The 20583-nt window shown below is 44.3% G+C and overlaps 1 protein-coding gene across 3 annotated transcripts; it reads right to left on the reverse strand.

The window, feature by feature from the left end:
* Positions 1–1586: 1586 nt before the first annotated feature.
* Positions 1587–16835, reverse strand: LOC129838669 (acyl-coenzyme A thioesterase 5-like). Of its 3 annotated transcripts, none has more exons than XM_055905794.1 (10): positions 16592–16835; positions 16162–16364; positions 14817–14916; positions 14348–14705; positions 14069–14188; positions 13824–13906; positions 13600–13693; positions 13456–13536; positions 13225–13366; positions 1587–3107 (listed from the first exon to the last, which is right to left on the reverse strand). In XM_055905794.1, exons 2-10 carry the CDS (start codon positions 16349–16351, stop codon positions 3100–3102), a joined length of 1176 nt encoding a protein of 391 aa, XP_055761769.1. In that variant the 5' UTR covers positions 16352–16364; positions 16592–16835; the 3' UTR covers positions 1587–3099. The 3 variants fall into 3 exon arrangements, with proteins under 3 accessions (XP_055761769.1, XP_055761767.1, XP_055761768.1); XM_055905792.1 differs by lacking the exon at positions 1587–3107 and adding an exon at positions 3124–12544; XM_055905793.1 differs by lacking the exons at positions 1587–3107; positions 16592–16835 and adding exons at positions 3124–12544; positions 16523–16580.
* Between the last annotated feature and the right edge of the window lie 3748 nt (positions 16836–20583).

The following is a 20583-nucleotide window of genomic DNA, read 5'->3' on the forward strand; positions in this document are numbered from 1 at the left end:
AATGTTATCATAACCGCCAAATTGATCACCCCAGTGCACTTTCCTCAACTTTCTCGACAGTTAATTTGGCCCATACTGTAGGGCTTGGCCAAATACAGCAATTAGCAAGAGCAAGCCTGCTTCTTTCCTCGAATAGGTGATTATGCCTAGTATTAAAAAATGTCAAAAATAAATGTCCTATAGCTTTTGTAGCATATAGATTGTCCTGGGATTTCATTAGAAGAGGAATAGCCTATTGTGCATGGCAACAGCTGGAGGAGAGAGGCAAACATATTATGAAATGTTGAATCTGTGCGTTCCTCCGGGCTGTACTCTGCGATCGCCGGGCACGCAAAGCTCTCCTATTGATTAGGTCTACGTTTAAGAAAATTATTCTACCTACAGTACAATACAGTGCAATGAGGAATTTATTATTGTTATTAAGTGAGTACACAATTGTCTATAGGCTGCTGTAAACTGGAGTGATGTAGACTAATTTGAATAACAACTCAAACATCCTGTTTTGTTTTATGCTGAAATAACTGCATACAGCCTAGGCCTGATTTTGGAATCATTTGGATCACTTATGGGTCTATTCGACAGTTTGGAGGATCCAGAAAGGTACATTAGCAGGCAAGTCAAATTGTGTATTTTGTCAGGATGTATCATTTCTAAGATACCATAGGAAAATATGGTCTTCTGACAGATGTGCTGTCGCGCTCTCCTTTACAGTTCTTAATGCTGTAGCCTACTTTAATTCAGCAAGCATGAGAAAGTGTGCATCTCTCCTCCAACAGGCTATTAGTAAATAAAATATGTCAAATATAGCTTGAGCAGCAATGAACATTCACGGGATGACAGAATGGACACAAGATCACTTGGATAACAAAGCAAGCACTATCATGTAGCAACGATCTTCGTTTATGTGCTATCAGTGAAAGCATTATGAGAATAATATATTTAAAGTAGTTTTAGCATTAGCATGTTTGCTAACTTGCATTGATAGGTAGTGCAGCCATATTTGAATGCAGCAACTATTTTTAAAGACTGATGAAATAGTCTAAATACAACATCTGGAGTGAATCTGACATATGGTTCATGAGGAGAAGTATTTTGAATGCATCAATGGTATTCTAACTCTTTAGGGACTATTGTGATGGGTCCAAAGACCAAATTCAGAATGAATGAGTTTTAGTCCATGAGAAGATTTGATTATTTTAAGCAGTAGCGTTACATAGTAAAAATAGTGAATTGTTATTAATAGTTTCCATATTTTGTTAAGATATCAATGCCAAACTGTTATGAATTTTATGAATAATGACTAAATGATGTATACATTTAACGTAGAACTATATCTAACAGAATTCTACCCTGTCACTGTATGATTATATGAAATTTGTTAGACTCATAAATCTATAAATCGGATGTGTGTAGTTTTAGTCAGAACTAGAACAAGGACTTTTTGTTCCTTTTTAGTATGTAAGCAGGGTGCAAGTGTGAAACAAATGATAAGAGGAGCTATCGACAGACAAGCTGTACTACTGTGTTCCTTACAGGACATTCTGTCCCCACCCAGGGAGGGGAGAAACCTTGGGTTTGTAGTAGATTGTATAACAGGTGGCAGGCAATGTATGAGAAGGAGAAGACTTGTGGACTATATTGTCATTGTCTTAGAGGAGGAGGGACAGTTATGACTAAATGAGAAGTATATAAACCAATGTACATGTAAGGATGGGCAGAGCTCTCATAAATAAACATTCTGACTATTGTAGACTGGCCTCTGTCTGTTTCATTTCAACAAGAACCTTACAAATTCTTGGTAACAGACCGAGTAGTTTAATTGAAGTTCAGTTTATGAACATTGAGAACATAATTATCATAACACAAACTTAATATGGTTCATCATGGTAATGTAATGTCTTTGATGACCCTAAAGTTTCAAGTTGATAGGCCATAGTGAAGTGGATTTACAAAGGATTTAAGTGAATATTTATCAATAACTCAGTCATCTCTTAACCAATCCCTTAGCTTTTCTCAAACTAAGTTACGAGATGTACCATGGGCCTACAGGTTTTCCAAGATGGAGGAAAATCTATTCTGACGGACCTTATGGGTCCTTGAGGCAAATTTGTTCAGCATGAGGAAAGACACGTACATATAACATTTACCTATATTCAAGTGTCTAGGTCAAACAGGGTAGTGGATATTCGGGTTTAAGTGACACTGGTTATAACAGTGCCACCTATAGGCCAATCAGTGGCATTCTTTTGGACAAAGTTGCCAATAGTTTTTTTTTTTTTTTAATACACATTTTTTTCTTCTGACAATAGAAAAATATACATAGTTTAGATAATGCAAATTTGAGATAATGCATTAATCCACTGTCTTAACGATGGAGGGTCATTTAATATCCAGTTTTAAAGCAAAAGTTTTTTCAAAGTGATTGACAAGAAAAGTACAGTCCAAATCTTTTGGTATTGTCACGACTTCTACCGAAGTCGGCTCCTCTCCTTGAGGAGAGGGGCGTTCGGTGGTCGACGTCACCGGCTTTCTAGCCATCGCCGCTACATCTTTCATTGATCCATTTGTTTTGTCTTGTTCCCTGCACACCTGGTTTACATTCCCCAATCACACTGCATGTATTTATTCCTCTGTTCCCCCTCATGTCTTTGTGTGATATTGTTTGTGTTACGTGTTATTTTGTGACGCGCCAGACTGGTGTTCTGAATTTCCGTGTTGTTCCCGAGGCATGTTTATGTGTTAAACATAAGTTTGTGACTGTTTGCGCGTTGTTGCACTTTTGCCAATTGGCTGGATGTTTTGACGCAGTTGCGTTTGTCTGTAGGTTTCTCCTGCCTCAATAAAGTGTGTGCCTGTTCACAACCCTCTGCTGTCCTGCACCTAACTTCGCTACCAGTACGCACACCATTGACAGAATATCACACCACCCATGGAGTCAGCAGGAGCAGGTACCCCGGTCAGAGTCGAGGAGCGCGTCCAGGAACACTTGGCAATGCTTCAACATCTCGGTGCCATGATGGATCGCGTTGTCCAGACCATGGACCACTGGGAGAGACAGGAAGTCTCTCCAGCGCCTCGATCAGCGCAACCGGGGTTATGTTACACCCCTGAACAAGGGGGGAAAGAATCACGAGAGTGATAGGTTAATGTTTACTCATTGAGAACTTTTAGTGCAATCATTTTACATAAGTAACACATTTTACAGAATAACAGATCTACAGGAAATAGATAGTTTTGTAGGGTACAAGGCTTATTCAAGTCACAACAGTATACACTGTACATCACTGAAACAAATACTATTTTCAATATAACTGTCAAGCACAAAGCTTTAACTCAGTAAACCATAACTCAATTTATCAACAGGCAATAAAGTGTTAAAAAACCATTACACAAATAACGCCGCAAAATCTCTTATTAACAAAGCACATGTTCATTCACAATTGACATAAAATGGCAGCTACGTAGCAGTACCTAGCAGTACGAAGCTAGCTGCAACCGAGCACGGCTCATATTACTCTCTGCAAACTTAACTAACTTCCTCAATATGTTACTAAGACAAACCTTAAACACTCTTGACATGTTAGCGAGTTATTACATTTAAATTACTCTTTTTTATCATCAATAACGTACCTGAACAAGGGGGGAAAGAATCACGAGTGATAGGTTAATGTTTACTCATTGAGAACTTTTAGTGCAATGAGAAAAAGACCGCGAATTCTCCGTGAACTTGAGTGGAGACCAGAGCAATCGATCTCAGGCTCATAGATTAAGAGCATTTAGTAGATCACAGATTAACACTTTTACCCACGACAACATAAAGTAATCAACATAACGTTTACACATTCCTCTCACAATTCGTACCCTTTGTATGCTTGACGGATTTTAACACAATTATATAAATGTTATCAATCTATCAACTAATGCTGAATGCATGATCTTCTTAACCTTAGATGTTTTAAGATCCTCACATACTTTGAATTTACTAATACTTTTTAATGTATAACAGGCTATTAGTATTTCCTTTAACCTGTCACACTTACATCTACCCGTCCCTCCTGGATCCAGTCCCAGTGGCATGCGTCTCTCCCTTCCCGGGGAGTATGATGGTACGGCAGCACGGTGCCAGGGGTTCCTATTACAGCTGGACCTATACCTGGCCATCGTTCACCCAGCTCCCTCGGGAAGGGAGAGGGTGTCCGCCCTCGTCTCATGCCTCTTGGGGAGAGCTCTAGAGAGGGCAAACGCTGTGTGGGGAAAAGGAGACGTGGTGTTGGACCACTTCGAGGAGCGGCTCATGGGGAACGGCTCTTCCACTTGAGGCAGGGGACGAGGAGCGCCCAGAAGTTTGCCCTGGAATTCTGGACCTTGGCCGCCGGAGCAGGATGGAACGAAAGGGCCCTTATCGACCATTACCGATGCAGCCTGCATGAGGACGTCCGACGGGAGTTGGCCTGCAGGGATGCCACCATCACTTTTGACCAACTGGTGGATCTGTCCATCCGGCTGGATAACCTGCTGGTCACCCGCGGACATCCAGAGAGGGCTCTGTCGGTTCCATCTTCCAGCACCCCCGCTCTGGTGCCCATGGAGCTGGGAGGGGCTGCGCGTAGGGAGGCTGGAGGGGCTTTCACCATCTGTGGCCGCAGAGGGCACACTGCCGGTCGGTGCCGGGATGGTCCCTCTGGGAGTCGAGGCAGCAGGCACTCTGGCATCATCCCAGGAGAGTCTGCACCACTCTCATCCAGAGCCCTCTGTTGTCCAACTGTTTGTTCCTGTTTGTTTTCCCTACATTCCCAGCATAAGGCGCTCGTCGATTCAGGCGCGGCTGGGAATTTTATCGACAGAGCGCTCGCCCTTAGTTTAGGGATCCCCATTATTCCTATGGTTAGACCTTTCCCGGTACAAGCTCTGGATAGTCGACCATTGGGGTCCGGGCTAATCAGGGAAGCCACCATCTCCCTGGCCATGGTGACGCAGGGGGGTCACGAGGAGAAAATCAGTCTCTTCCTCATTGACTCTCCTGCGTTTCCCGTCGTACTAGGCCTTCCCTGGTTAGCTCGGCATGACCCCACCATTTCATGGCAACAGAGGGCTCTCACGGGGTGGTCGCGAGAGTGTTCGGGGAGGTGTGTAGGGGTTTCCGTTGGTGCTACTACGATGGAAAGTCCAGACCAGGTCTCCACCGTGCGCATCCCCCCAGAATATGCAGATTTGTCTACAGAAGGCGACTCAATTACCACCCCATCAACGGAGGGATTGTGCGATAAATCTCCTGGTAGACGCTGCACTTCCCAGAAGTCACGTGTATCCCCTGTCGCAAGCGGAGACTGCGGCTATGGAGACATAGGTCTCTGAATCCCTGTGTCAGGGGTACATTCGGTCCTCCACTTCACCTGCCTCCTCGAGTTTCTTTTTCGTGAAGAAGAAGGATGGAGGTCTGCGCCCGTGCATTGACTATCAAGGTCTCAATCAAATCACGGTGAGGTACAGTTACCCGCTATCTCTTATTGCCACAGCGATTGAGTCAATGCACGGGGCGCGCTTCTTCACTAAACTGTATCTCAGGAGCGCGTACAACCTGGTGCATATCCGGGAGGGAGACGAGTGGAAGACGGCGTTTAGTACCACCTCAGGGCATTATGAGTACCTCGTCATGCCGTACGGGTTGATGAATGCGCCATCAAACTTCCAATCCTTTGTAGACGAGATTTTCAGTGACCTGCACGGGCAGGGTGTAGTGGTGTATATCGATGACATTCTGACATTCTCCGCTACACGCGCCAAGCATGTGTCCTTGGTGCGCAGGGTACTTGGACGACTGTTGGAGCATGACTTGTACTTCAAGGCTGAGAAATGCCTGTTTTTCCAACAGTCCGTCTCCTTCCTAGGGTATCGCATTTCCACATCAGGGGTGGAGATGGAGAGTGACCGCATTTCAGCCGTGCGTAATTGGCCAACTCACACCACGGTAAAGGAGGTGCAGCGGTTTTTAGGGTTTGCCAATTACTACCGGAGATTTATCCGGGGTTTTGGTCAGGCGGCTGCTCCCATTACCTCACTGCTGAAGGGGGGTCCTGTAAATCTGCAGTGGTCGGTTGAGGCGGACAGGGCTTTTGGGCACCTAAGAGCTCTGTTTACCTCGGCTCCCGTGCTGGCCCATCCGGGTCCCTCTTTGGGGTTCATAGTGGAGGTGGACGCGTCCGAGGCTGGGATAGGAGCCGTGCTCTCTCAGCGCTCGGGCCCGTCACCGAAGCTCCGCCCCTGTGCTTTCATCTCGAAGAAGCTCAGCCCGGCGGAGCGGAACTATGATGTGGGGGACCCGGAGCTGTTGGCTGTGGTTAAAGGTTTGAAGGCGTGGAGACATTGGCTTGAGGGGGCTAAATACCCTTTCATCATCTGGACTGACCACCGCAACCTGGAGTACATCCGGGCAGCGAGGAGACAGAATCCTCATCAGGCAAGGTGGGCCATGTTCTTTACCCGTTTTGTGTTTACCCTGTCTTACAGACCAGGTTACCAGAATATGAAGGCAGACGCACTGTCCCGGCTGTATGACACAGAGGACCGGCCCATGGATCAGACTCCCATACTCCAGGCTTGTGGGAGCTGGACGTGTACATTGAGCAGGCGTTGCGTACAGAACCCGCTCCCCTCCAGTGTCCCGTCGGGCGTCTACGTTCCGTCTGCTGTCCGTGACCAGTTGATCTATTGATCAACCCTCCTCTGGTCATCCGGGGATAGGTCGGACGGTGCGCTGTCTGACTGGGAAGTACTGGTGGCCCACCTTGGAAAAGAACGTGAGGGTTTACGTTTCCTCCTGCTCGGTGTGCGCCCAGTGTAAGGCTCCTAGGCACCTGCCCAGAGGTAAGCCTGTTCACAACCCTCTGCTCTCCTGCACCTGACTTCGCTACCAGTACGCACACCATTGACAGGTATCTAACCATACCATCATATGCCATGTCTTGAAATATGCGGATAGATGGATTAAAAAATAAATTTAGATTATTAAACTTCTGACAGCCAACTTTCTAACTCAGCCAATTACTTTTGGACTTTATAGCACTCCCAGAGTCACTTAGTTTTACACTTAAGACATGACTCTGCCGTTATGTTGTAGAATTTGTGAATTGTCTCTTAAAAAACATTCTGTACATTAGTTTATAGTGGATTAAGTGTAATTCTTTGTTAACTGTAATTTAATTAGTTATGTTCCAATACTGCCTACATGGCCTTTATTTTCTGTGTGCCAATCTATGTTTGAGTTATTTGACCATGTCAAGGGATTTAAAAAAAAATCTAAGACTAATAATAGATTTCACTGCTTTGCTGTGAACCCCTAATAAAATTCCAACAAGCTATTGTAGTCTGGCTTTTCCTGGGACTCCACAAGATTTAATAGAAATATCCGAGGCAGCGGTCAGGTGCGTAATTGTGCAACAAAACAAATGTATTTTTTATTTACCCTTTATTTTGACAGGGAAAACATGTGCTAAAATGAAGACTTTAAAGGCTCGAGATGTGTAGCCTAAATTAGAAGGTTATGCATATTAGCCGATAATTCATTAGCTCAATGTTAGGCTTAATACTGCAGTGAATATATCCAGTCAATTTACACTGCGAAATACATTTTAAAAAGTGATCAGATAACAAAATCACTGGTAGCCCCCCTTAAAAGATTTAGATGCACTATTGTAAAGTGGCTGTTCCACTGGATGTCATAAGGTGAATGCACCAATTTGTAAGTCGCTCTGGATAAGAGCGTCTGCTAAATGACTTAAATGTAAATGTTAAATGATTTTAATTACGTTTTATATGCATTTTTATAATCTACTTTATCACCTATGCATCATTTGACTCAAGGACCAGCAGTGGAGTGTTTTTGTTCCTCATATAATAATGCCCCAAGGGGTTTCAAACTCACAGCTGTCGTACCGTGCAGTCCTACCGCCTTAGTGGATCACGCCACCAATTAGTAATAGCAGTAAGTGTAAAGACAGGTTTTTGACAAGACCACGAGTGTCTTGACTTATTTTGTGCACGTTGTGGTGGGATGGAGTTTTGGCCTTCCATGCAGTAAATTAGTTAGGGCTAATACTCCAATAACAAGGCGCTCCAAACCTCTGTCAATAACAGCTAATTTTCAGTTTTCCCCTCCCCACTCAGACCACTCCCAGACAGTCCTAGCAATCCCAGACAGTCCTAGAAATGGTCATTTGCAAAGAAGCAATTTTATCCAATTGGTAGTTACAGTCTAATCCCATCGCTGCAACTCCCCTACGGACTCTGGAGGCGAAGGTCGAGAGCCATGCATCCTCCGAAACACAACCCTGCCAAGCCACACTGCTTCTTGACACACTGATCACTTACAAGGAAATCCCAGTCGGTCAAACCCTCCCCTATCCCGGATCAATTGTGCACCACCTCGTGGGTCACGGCCGGCTGTGACACAGCCCGGGATCGTACCCGGGTCTATAGTGATGCCTGAAGCACTGTGATGCAGTGCCTTAGACCGCTGTGTCATTCGGGAGGCCAGAAGCTATTATTTTTATTTACCATTTTAAATCAGTAGCGGTGCATGGGTAAAATCACTGAGGAAGCCAAGCCAAGCCAGTAAAAAAGCCATAGTATAACCTGTTGTGATAATTGTGTTGTTTTCACTATAACCCATTTGTTCATATGCCACTGTGATATACAATAGCACAAAGTCAACAGGAGCACTTCCTCCGCTATTCCAGCGCCATTTCAACTTAAACATAATCAAATCAACAAGGCTATATATGCTTAGTTTAATACACTGAAAAACTTAAAATGATACCAAAAACGATTTAGTCCAAAGTTCCTAAATATCACGTGGCTGTCCACGGTATGGATTTCAGTGTGTGCGTGCACCTGCAAGTACAAAACATTTTTTCACTCATCATACTTATAGACTAGTTAAACGCAAATGCCATCCTCTCTTTCATGTTGGCAAAACGGTTTCTGGCTGTGTCATACAGTAGTACGCTTTTAGTTTCTGTTGTCATAGGCTACCTAGCAAAAATGCTTGCTAGCCTAACTTCCTCACCTGGACAACAATGAACCAGCGAAGTTAGCGTGAGCATACATATTGAACATATCATTTAAGGCGAGTGGCACAACATTAATTTATGGTTAGATCAGATTCGCCATCATAATCATTGGCCTGTACAAAGAATTAGGCCAAATCCCCATCTATGGCGTAGGAAAGGGCTAATTTAGCAAGCTAGCTACTGCAGGACAACACCACAAGCAGACCAGAAAACATTTTTTCTGAAAATTACATTTTGCTGAGAAATTAATTTGATTAGTGTGACAAACCCAAACTGGCCTCCCATGAGGGTGTTTTGCTGCACCAGGACAACCCATAGTTGAGCTCAGCTCAACACTGATTGGTTAATTACTTTATCAAGGGAGGCCAAATGCTTGCTGGCACCAATCAATCAATCAAATGCTCAGGCTCCTGAGTGGCACAGCAGTCTAAGGCATTGCAGCTCAGTGCTAGAAGCATCACTACAAACCCTGGTTTAATTCCAGGCTGTATCACAACCGGACGTGATTGAGAGTCCCATAGGGCGGTGTACAATTGGCCCAGCGTCGTCCGGATTAGGGTTGGCCGTCATTTGGCAAGGGTAGGCCGTGTAAATAAGAATTTGTTCTTAACTGAACTAACCTAGTTAAATAAAGGTCCCCCCCAAAAAATATTATATTATTTTAGTCCAGATATCAGCAGATACATGGGATACACATACTAAGACAGAGGGGCGCGGTTTCCCTCACTGATGATTTCTCCGGTGAGATTCAGCCACTTGTGAATTGACGAAAATCTATGAAAATACAGAGACGAAAGATATATTTTTTTAAAGTATTAGTCAAATATTTGGGGAAGACCAGCTTCCCCTGGCTTCCATAAACCCACACCACTGATTTTAATAGAAAACAATCACAGTAAGGCACTAAATTATTCAGCAGACATTTTTTGATAGAGATATAAACAGCTGCATTGGACCTTTTAAAATATCCCACTAGTGACCATGGTTGACTTATTTTAGGAAATGCCATTGGTCGGTGGATATGAAGTCTAAGATCTTTGACAGCCTGATGGGAACATTGTTACAGGACATAATCACTCATCTGGTGGAGGTTGGCATAGGGCTAACGTGTGCCAGGTTATCTGATGGGACCAGCTACAATGTAGTGTTCCATCATGTGCAAGTAAATCAAATACTTAAATAGTCTAATGCGCATTTTGAGACGGATAAACTTTCAATTTGAACTGTTTCTAACGTTCGCAAGTATGGTCCCAATGAAGTTTATCATCACTCTGGAACAATGTCTATGTGTGTGTTTGTGTGTGTGTGCACTCTTGCGTGTTTTAGTGCATGGCTTTTCAGTGACTTTTGAATTTAGAGCGAGAGTGCATTAGCTCACGGAGGAGCTGGTAGCTGTTAGTCAGGTGAACTGTTAATAAGCACTAAATCTGTGCAAACAGATCGGCCCTGCTCTGTCAAAGCCAAATCCTCTTCATGGCCTGACCTTCGGCCTACACACATACCACAACTACACACTATAGTAACCCTCTAACATTACCACAATCGGTCAGATTAATTTTCAATTGATGTACATTGAAGGGAATATAGGCAATCCTCTGGTCTGAGGTCAGCATTAAACGTCTCTATTTCCTATCCCCCCTTTGTGTCTAACCCTCCGACCCTGAATCAGAGGTAGAGATGGAAGGGTCAAAGGGTTGATTGGTAAAGAGCAAAACAATCCAGATGATAAACAGACCCTCCACTCATTCGCATTGATGCACCCGTGCGTCAATCTAAGTAACATAATAATAATCCCCATCAGCGTCAATCTAAGTAACATAATAATAATCCCCATCAAAATCCTGTCAGTTTAAGATAAATGTTTTTTTCTTTTCTTGGGCCGTGTCTCAATCCACCGCATCCGCCTATGTCGACATTCCACATCTGAGGTGGAAGGTGACTGAGCTACAGTGGTGTTTGTCAGACCGAGACATCTCAAAAATTGGTCTTCTCACAAAAAAAAAACATATTCCTTACGATACATTTTTGGACGGTCTTTTTTGCCATTTATGAATGTGTTATATTCAATGTGTTTCTAGGGGCTATAGTAGTAAAGACGAAATTCAATATTTTAAGTAATAAAAAAATAATACCTAAAACCAAGTGTACACCACACAACTTTCCAATTCCTAACATCGCTGAGCCTCTCACATTAAATGACCGTCTTTCCTGGCGTTTTTTTGTCTTGACAACGTAGTGGTGCGCTCACTAAACGACATGGCAAGACAGGGGTCACACACTATAAGATTCTTCACTTGGTCGTTAGGATTCTCGATACCACGCTGTCTCGCGAAAATAATTATGTGATTAGATTGTTAATATAGCGACAACGAGCAGTGGCTCAAAGCAGCCTCAAAACATTTTCAGTCAGACATTCACGCTTGCCATACTGACTTGAAATATCTAGCAAACATTTTGAATGAAATAACATTGCTTGTGAACTTCAGCGCTGCAACGATTTGACACTTTGGTTAAAGGCAAGTAAAAACACATACTAGGAGTAGTAGTAGCTCACATTCTGGGTGATCACTCCAGTGTTAATCTGCTAAATTGTAATTATTCGATTTATTGCCTACCTCATGCCTTTTGCACACATTGTATATAGATTCTCTTTTTTCTACCATGTTATTGACTTGTCTATTGCTTACTCCATGTGTAACTCTGTGTTGTTGTCTGTTCACACTGCTATGCTTTATCTTGGCCAGGTCGCAGTTGCAAATGAGAACTTGTTCTCAACTAGCCTACCTGGTTAAATAAAGGTGAAATAAAATAAAATAAATAAAAAATGAGAAATATCATCATCTCACTGGCTTCTTCTCTGGCGAGCTCTCATTGGCTATTGCTGATCACGCGTTCTCAAAACTTGTCGTTGCACATCTCGCACTGCAAGAGCACTGAAGATTGTGCCGATAAAAATCAAACATGTTTGAAAATATCGGGGCGTCTGGGACTGGTCAAAGATGAGATCAGAAGCCCTCAGATTGCTTATCTGACCCACTCACATCAAACGAGTGTCGCCTCGAGTAGTCAACGACATGGGGATTTGGTCTTCAATTTCAAAATCTTGTCTGGGACAGCTAAATCGGGGCCAAAATTATATAGTGTACACCCGGCTTAAAGGAGTCCTAAAATTCAAATGGCTAAATGATCTATGGTATGACCAAAACAATTCCATGTTAGCTTAGAAGAACCCTCCCACCCCCCAAAAGGCTTAGACTTTATATTTTAAGTGATAATGTATTTTAATTTTTTTAAGTTATAGCTTAGTCAATCATACTAAGTCCTTGATGCTCTTTGGGTGTGACATCACAGCTTGGCCTTTGGGACAGAGTCAGGGCTGGGGTAGAGGTGTTGCCGTAGGAAGATAAGGCTATTTTCCCAACAGTCTTCCTGAGCATTGGCATGCGGCTTAGTGTACCCTCCCCACAACATGATCACTGCAACACACACACAATCATTAGCTACATTGGGAGTAAAGAATTGGTTATATACACTGCTCAAAAAAATAAAGGGAACACTTAAACAACACAATGTAACTCCAAGTCAATCACACTTCTGTGAAATCAAACTGTCCACTTAGGAAGCAACACTGATTGACAATAAATTTCACATGCTGTTGTGCAAATGGAATAGACAAAAGGTGGAAATTATAGGCAATTAGCAAGACACCCCCAAAAAAGGAGTGATTCTGCAGGTGGTGACCACAGACCACTTCTCAGTTCCTATGCTTCCTGGCTGATGTTTTGGTCACTTTTGAATGCTGGCGGTGCTCTCACTCTAGTGGTAGCATGAGACAGAGTCTACAACCTACACAAGTGGCTCAGGTAGTGCAGTTCATCCAGGATGGCACATCAATGCGAGCTGTGGCAAAAAGGTTTGCTGTGTCTGTCAGCGTAGGGTCCAGAGCATGGAGGCGCTACCAGGAGACAGGCCAGTACATCAGGAGACGTGGAGGAGGCCGTAGGAGGGCAACAACCCAGCAGCAGGATCGCTACCTCCGCCTTTGTGCAAGGAGGTGCACTGCCAGCGCCCTGCAAAATGACCTCCAGCAGGCCACTGGTGGATATTATCTTAGTTCAGGTGTGTATACTATAGGTGTGAGTTGTGTGTACAGTACCTTTCTGTCGTGTTTGAGGCACTATGAAGTTGCTGGCTCTGAAGTGGGGTGTGTAGGGTGGCTCAATGAGGTGTCCAGCATCAGGGTATTGTAGAATGGTCAGTAGGTGCTCGTTACCCGCTGCACGCATCATCTGGATCATCTGCAGGTCAGAGGTCACATTAAGCAATCAATCACAATTATTGATTCCATAAGAAGCCTGTAATCATGTTTGTGTGTGTGTGTACTCACGTCCTTGGCAGACTCCACTGTGGCCCAGTTCTGATCATCCTCCCCGACGACCAACATCAATGGACACTTTATCCTCCCCATCTGTCAGAAGACACGGCAATGAGTAAACAAACCCACTGTGTGTGTTTGTGTGTGTTGACTTACATCCACTTTCTCTCCAAGGTCTGTTGGGATGGGCAGAATGATGTCTCTCCAGACCACATGGCCCTCTTCATCAAATCGGGTCTTGTACCCGTGCCTGGCAATAAATCATTATGTTTTTAGTCTCTTTCTTCATTTGGGCTGTATGTCACAAGATCATAATCACGGTACATTACACCTTCACTTTGAACAGATTTGGGTTTATTTTTCAGCCACACACCACTCACTCGTTCATCTTTCTAAACACTTTGCCAAAAGCCTTGTTGATCGGGTTGACGTGACTCCCACTGATACACACACAGCATCTGGGCTGGAATACACACAGTATTTATTGTTTACACACTAAACACACTCATAAGCATATACACATGGTCAGTGTTGGGACAATAAAGATTTCTGAATTTGAATTCACTCTATAAATACAAAGCTCCAATCTGGAGGAAAAAGATGAGAATGGGAGGGAGAGGCTCACGCTGATGTCTTTGGAGTAGGCTGCCAAGTTGAGGGCGACTGACGTGCCAAAGGAGAGACCAAACAGAGCAACTCTGTCCTTCATCACCAGAGGGTGCTCCTGCACAATCCTGAATGCTTTCTACATAACAGAGAGATAGAGTTCAAGTGATAAGGATGCAATATGATGTGATATAACAGTCTGGGTAAATGGTCACAGGAGGACTCTGCCCTCTCAGGGCCATTTCTGAACATTGACACATGCACAAGCTTGTAGGCACACACACAGTATGAGAATCACCTCAAAGTAGGTTTTTGAATCGATGTCTGAGGTTCTGTTCTTGTCATGGGAAAGGTACTCTAGCGCCATGGAAACAAAACCGTGTGACGCCAGGAGGCCGGAGCGGTACTCCACTAGCCCCCCACCCCCTCCCCACATATCCAACACCCCAGGGAAGGGTCCGGGACCTGGGGGTAAAAAGAGGGCCCCTCGGACTCCATGTTCCCTGATGTCAATTCTGCACACACCCGGTGCCATGTACCATCGTTCTGTGACAACGGTCGCTACGGGAGACTGCTTGCTGAAGCCCTCAGTCATGTGCCCACTGTACACAGAGATGTGTACCACCATAGGAGTGAGGACATCCATCTTTCTCAACCTGAGAGACAGAGAGAGTTTATTTGACTTGTCCAGACGGGCCTGGTCACCCTAAATTGTGTTTTTCCTATGTAAAATTGACCCCAAATATTGAGACGCATTGGTGTGTTACCTGAGGCCTGTCCGACTACCTGGAACAGGCTGCATGCTCCACAGTAGACCCATGGGCTCTGCTCCTTCATATGTTCCTCCAAGACTGGCATCCTTAGCAACTACATAAACAACAAAAAAGAGAGAGGCTCGAGTTCCTGACTTGAACTTCAGAGATGGATGACCATTCAAAACAATTTTTTTTCTACTCAAAGCAAATTTTTTCTGAGAAGTCAGTTGTAGAGGTTGACTGATTATGATTTTTGTAGCGCCGATACCGATTATTGGAGGACCAAAAAAAGCTCATACTGATTAATCTTCCGATTTTATATATTTGTAATAATGACAATACTGAATGAACACTTATTTTAACTTAATATAATTCATAAATAAATCAATTAAGTCTCAAATAAATAATAAAACATGTTCAATTTGGCTTAAATAATGCAAAAACAGTGTTGGAGAAGTAAAAGTGCAATATGTGCCATGTAAAAAAGCTAACGTTTAAGTTTCTTGCTCAGAACATGAAAACATATGAAAGCTGGTGGTTCCTTTTAACATGAGTCTTCAATATTCCCAGTTAATAAGTTTTAGATTGTAGTTATTATAGGAATTATAACGCATTGACTATTTCTCTCTATACAATTTGTATTTCATATACCTTTGCCTATTGGATGTTCTTATAGGCACTTCAGTATTGCCAGCCTAATCTCAGGAGTTGATAGGCTTGAAGTCAAACAGAGCTGTGCTTCAAGTGTTGCTAAGAGCTTCTGGGAAACGCAGTAAATGCTTACCACCACTCAGTCAGACTGCTCTATCAAATCATAGACTTAATTACAATATAAGAAACACACAGAAATACGAACCTTAGGTCATTATAATAGGTAAAATCCGGAAACTATAATTTCGAAAACAAAACATTTATTATTTCAGTGAAATACGGAACTGTTCCGTAATTTATCGAACGGGTGGCAAACCTAAGTCTAAATATTGCTGTTACGTGTAAAATTCTGGCAAATTAATTACGGTCTGTTAGGAAGAAACGGTCTTCACACAGTTCGCAATGAGCCAGGCAGCCCAAACTGCTGCATATACCCTGACGCTGCTTGCACTGAACGCAAGAGAAGTGACACAATTTCCCTAGTTAATATGGTCTGGTAACATTAATTTCTTTTAACTAAATATGCATGTTTAAAAAAATATATATACACTTCTGTGTATTGATTTTAAGAAAGGCATGTTTCAGCGGTGTTGATCTTATTGGCGACCACCAGGACAACGTGTAATTGAATTAAACAAGATGGGATTTCATACAGAAGTTAGGCCAAGGCTACATCCAAGAACACGGTCTGTGGTCACAAACCTACCTGTCACCGTGCCTTGGCCGTCGCTGGTGTAATGGCCGAACGCCTCCCAAAGGTCCTTATCCTCAGAGCGATGAAGGGAATGTAGTGTCACTGAGAGCGCTGAAGGTAAATTCCTCACAACTACCTGGATCTTCTCATCCACGAGCCCCCGAGTTGGCTGCACTGACAGCAGCGGGAAAGTCCCAACCATGGTGGACGAACACCTGTAGAAAAGACAAGACAGAAACAACCGAACATTGGTAAAGATGGTGGGATTGACATCCCATGTGTCCTGCCTTTAACCTGTGAAAACTGATAGACGACAGAACAAAATTGGCTACGAGTCACATTCGCTTAAAACTTCGTGTCCACATTTACCTACACTGAGTTATTCAACAATGACAAGTCAGAGACATGCTGACATTGAAAACCGCTCTGTGTAGTTACATACCGCTCTGAGTAGACACATTTACACGTGCAGGAAAGTAGAAAGTCCGTGCGGCACTGCTCACGAAGTTGCAGCAACTAGACACCCATAGCGATGAACTGTAGACCTATGCATGATTCACCTTCATAAAGGCGGCAAGATTACTTACTTCACCGGTTACTTACTTCACCGGTTAATAACAACGTAGGCTACGTTGATGAAATCCACACAATGAAGGGGTTTATGCACTGTTTGGTGAGAAGGTCTCTCTGAATTTTGGACATTTTCAAAATAAAAGCCCCTCGCGTAATATAAAAGTATAATTAACCTCGAAAGTTGTGACGTCGGAGCATTATTGATTGTATGTGGGGGAGTGATAAGTACATTGACCATGTGTGTGTGTGTTATAATTGTGCAACAAAGTGTGGCTAAACATATAGCATGACTTGACTAATCTTGGGAGGGGAGGGGTGCATTTCACGAGGGGTAGCAAGGATGGAAAAATACTGAAAAGACAAGAAAACAGGAACTGTGCATGCAACAGGGGTGTGGGGCAAGACAGCAACACTCTATCAAGATAACAGCGGACCCTCCGGAGCGCTAAGGGGCTGGACTAGCTTAGGCGCCAACACCAGCGATAGGCCAGTAAGTCTAAAACCACACTGGACCTCTACTCTAACAGGCTTGCTCTGAAGCAAGAACTAATTCTGTTAAAGTATATAGGGGAGGGGTTTTGGGGTGTTACCCAGTTCCCTGTTTTATCATGTGTGATGATACATTGAACCCGTATATACGAATATTGCATTTGCCATTTATTGCTTAGTTAATAAAATATTCATAGCATACAATCGGTGACTCATCGTCATACTTATCCTTATACCTGATTGAATTGACGCAACCCTAACAAAGTCTACCCTCATGATACACTAGCACACGAGGCCGCGCGGTGAAACACTGCTTACCATTAATTTCAATGGAAGGAAAGCAGAGGGCATGGGACATTTGGGTGGTGGGAGGCGGTGAAAAATAGAAACTTTTCCCAACTTTATGCAAATCACCAGCGGCGACCGCTGGCGCGCATGGTATACAATATAGGCTATGCACAGCACTGGGGGAAATCTGCTCTTAACTGTCTAGGACTGGGGTTCCTGCTAGCGGAACCTCTCGCCAACAGCCAATGAAATTCCAGGGCGCCAAATTCAATCAACAGAAATCTCATAATTCAATTTTCTCAAACATACAAGTATTAGAAACCATTTTAAAGATACAATTCTCGTTAATCCAACCACAGTGTCCGATTTCGAAAAAGCTTTTCGGCGAAAGCAGAACATGTCATTATGTTAGGTCAGCAACTAGTCACAGAAAGCATACAGCGATTTTCCAACCAGAGAGGAGTCACAAAAGCAGAAATATTGATAAAATTAATCACTAACCTTTGATATTCTTCATCAGATGACACTCCCGGGACAACATGTTACACAATACATGTATGTTTTGTTCGATCAAGTTCATATTTATATCCAAAAACCTCAGTTTACATTCGGCTTTGCCTCCAAAACATCCCGTGAATTTGCACAGAGCCACATCAAATCACAGAAATACTCATAATAAACATTGATAAAAGATACAAGTGTTATTCACAGATTTAAAGATATACTTCTCCTTAACGCAACTGCTGTGTCAGATTTCAAGAAAACTTTACGGAAAAAGCAACGAGCTCAAGGCATTCTTGCAGACCTCTGACTCATTCCCCTCTCATTTGGCCCCACTTCACAGTAGAAGCATCAAACAAGGTTCTAAAGACTGTTGACATGTAGTGGAAGACTTAGCAAAATGACCCCATAGACACTGTGTATTCGATAGGCCAAGAGTTGATAGGCCAAGAGTTGAAAACCTACAAACCTCAGATTTCCCACTTCCTGGTTGGATTTTTCTCAGGTTTTCGCCTGCCATATGAGTTCTGTTATACTCACAGACATCATTCAAACAGTTTTAGAAACTTCAGAGTGTTGTCTATCCAAATCTACTAATAATATGCATATATTATCAACTGGGACTGAGTAGCAGGCAGTTTACTCTGGGCACGCTTTTCATCCAAACGTGAAAATGCTGCCCCCTATCCATAACAAGTTTTAAAGTGACTGGTGATAAGGAAAGCACTCATCCAATTCCATGTTTATTACATATACTGAATGATCATGAGTTGTTCCTGATTGCTGATGATCTCATAAATCAGTGTGAAAGAGCACCCTAACTGTAACGGTCCTGACCTGTTTTATGTTGTTTTTGTATGTGTTTATGGTCAGGGCGTGTGTTTTGGGTGGGCAGTCTATGTTATCTGTTTCTATGTTGGTTTTGGTTGCCTGGTATGGCTCTTAATTCGAGGCAGGTGTTTTGCGTTCTCCTCTAATTAAGAGTCATATTTAGGTAGGGTGTTCTCACTGTTTGTTTGTGGGTGATTGTCTTCCGTATCTGTGTTATGTCTTGCACCATACGGGACTGTTCGGTTGTTCGTTTCGTTTCGATGTAGTCTGTTCCTGTCCGTAAGTGTTACGTTTAGTTATGTAAGTTTATGTTCAGGTTTCGTCTACTTCGTTTTCTTGTTTTGTATTTTTGAAAGTGTTTTGTTTTTCGTGTAGCCATCGTCGTTACAAATAAAGAGATGGCTTATTTCCCTAATGCTGCATTTTGGTCTGATGATCCTTCTCTCCTCTCCTCGTCCGAGGATGAGGAGAACGACAGCCTTTACAGAATCACCCACCAAATTAGGACCAAGCGGCAAGGGAAAGCTCGACAGGGCAACAAGGACTCCTGGACTTGGGACGAAATATTGGACGGGAGAGGTCCATGGGCACAGCAGGGAGAATATCGCCGTCCCAAAGCTGAGCTGGAGGCACTGAGGAGAGTAGAGGCTACCGGAGAGAGGAACTGGAGTTATGAGGGAACGCGTCTGGCACGGAAGCCCAAAAAGCCCGTAAGTAACACCCAAAAATTTCTTGGGGGGAGGCTAAGAGGTAGTGGGCCAAGGGCAGGTAGGAGACCTGCGCCCACTTCCCAGGCTTACCGTGGAGAGCGGGAGTACGGGCAGGCGTCGTGTTACGCAGTAGAGCGCACGGTGTCTCCTGTACGAGTGCATAGCCCAGTGCGGGTTATTCCACCTCCCCGCACTGGCAGGGCTAGATGGGGTATTGAGCCAGGTGTCATGAGGCCGGCTCAACGCGTCTGGTCTCCAGTGCGTCTCCTCGGGCCGGCATACATGGCACCTGCCTTACGCATGGTTTCCCCGGTTCGCCTACATAGGCCGGTGCGGGTTATTCCACCTCCCCGCACTGGTTGGGTGACCGGGAGCATTCAACCAGGTAGGGTTGGGCAGGCTCAATGCTCAAGAGTGCCAGTACGCCTCCACGGTCCGGTATTTCCGGCGCCACCTCCCCGCCCCAGCCTAGTACTTACAGTGCCTATACTACGCACTAGGCTACCAGTGCGTCTCCTGAGCCCAGTTCCTCCTCCACGCACTCTCTCTGTAGTGCGTGTATCCAGTTCGGTGCCTCCAGTTCCGGCACCACGCACAAAGCCTCCTGTGCGTCTCCAGAGCCCTGTACACACTGTATCTTCTCCCCCTACTAATCCTGATGTGCTTGTCCTCAGCCCGGTGTCACCAGTGCCGGTACCTCGCATCAGGTATAGAGTGGGCTTTGAGAGTACAGTGTGCCCTGTCCCTGCTCCCCGCACTAGTAGGAAGGTGCTTATCCTTAGCCCGGTGCCTCCAGTTCCGGCACCACGCACCAGGTCTACAGTGCGCCGTATCCGGCCAGAGCCATCCGTCTCCCCAGCGCCATCTGAGCCATCCGTCTCCCCAGCGCCATCTGAGCCATCCGTCTCCCCAGCGCCATCTGAGCCATCCGTCTCCCCAGCGCCGTCTGAGCCATCCGTCTGCCATGAGCCTGCAAAGCCACCCGTCTGCCATGAGCCTGCAAAGCCGCCCGTCTGCCATGAGCCTACAGAGCCGTCCGCCA

Source organism: Salvelinus fontinalis, chromosome 39, assembly GCF_029448725.1.
Source record: "Salvelinus fontinalis isolate EN_2023a chromosome 39, ASM2944872v1, whole genome shotgun sequence".
NCBI lineage: Eukaryota > Metazoa > Chordata > Actinopteri > Salmoniformes > Salmonidae > Salvelinus > Salvelinus fontinalis.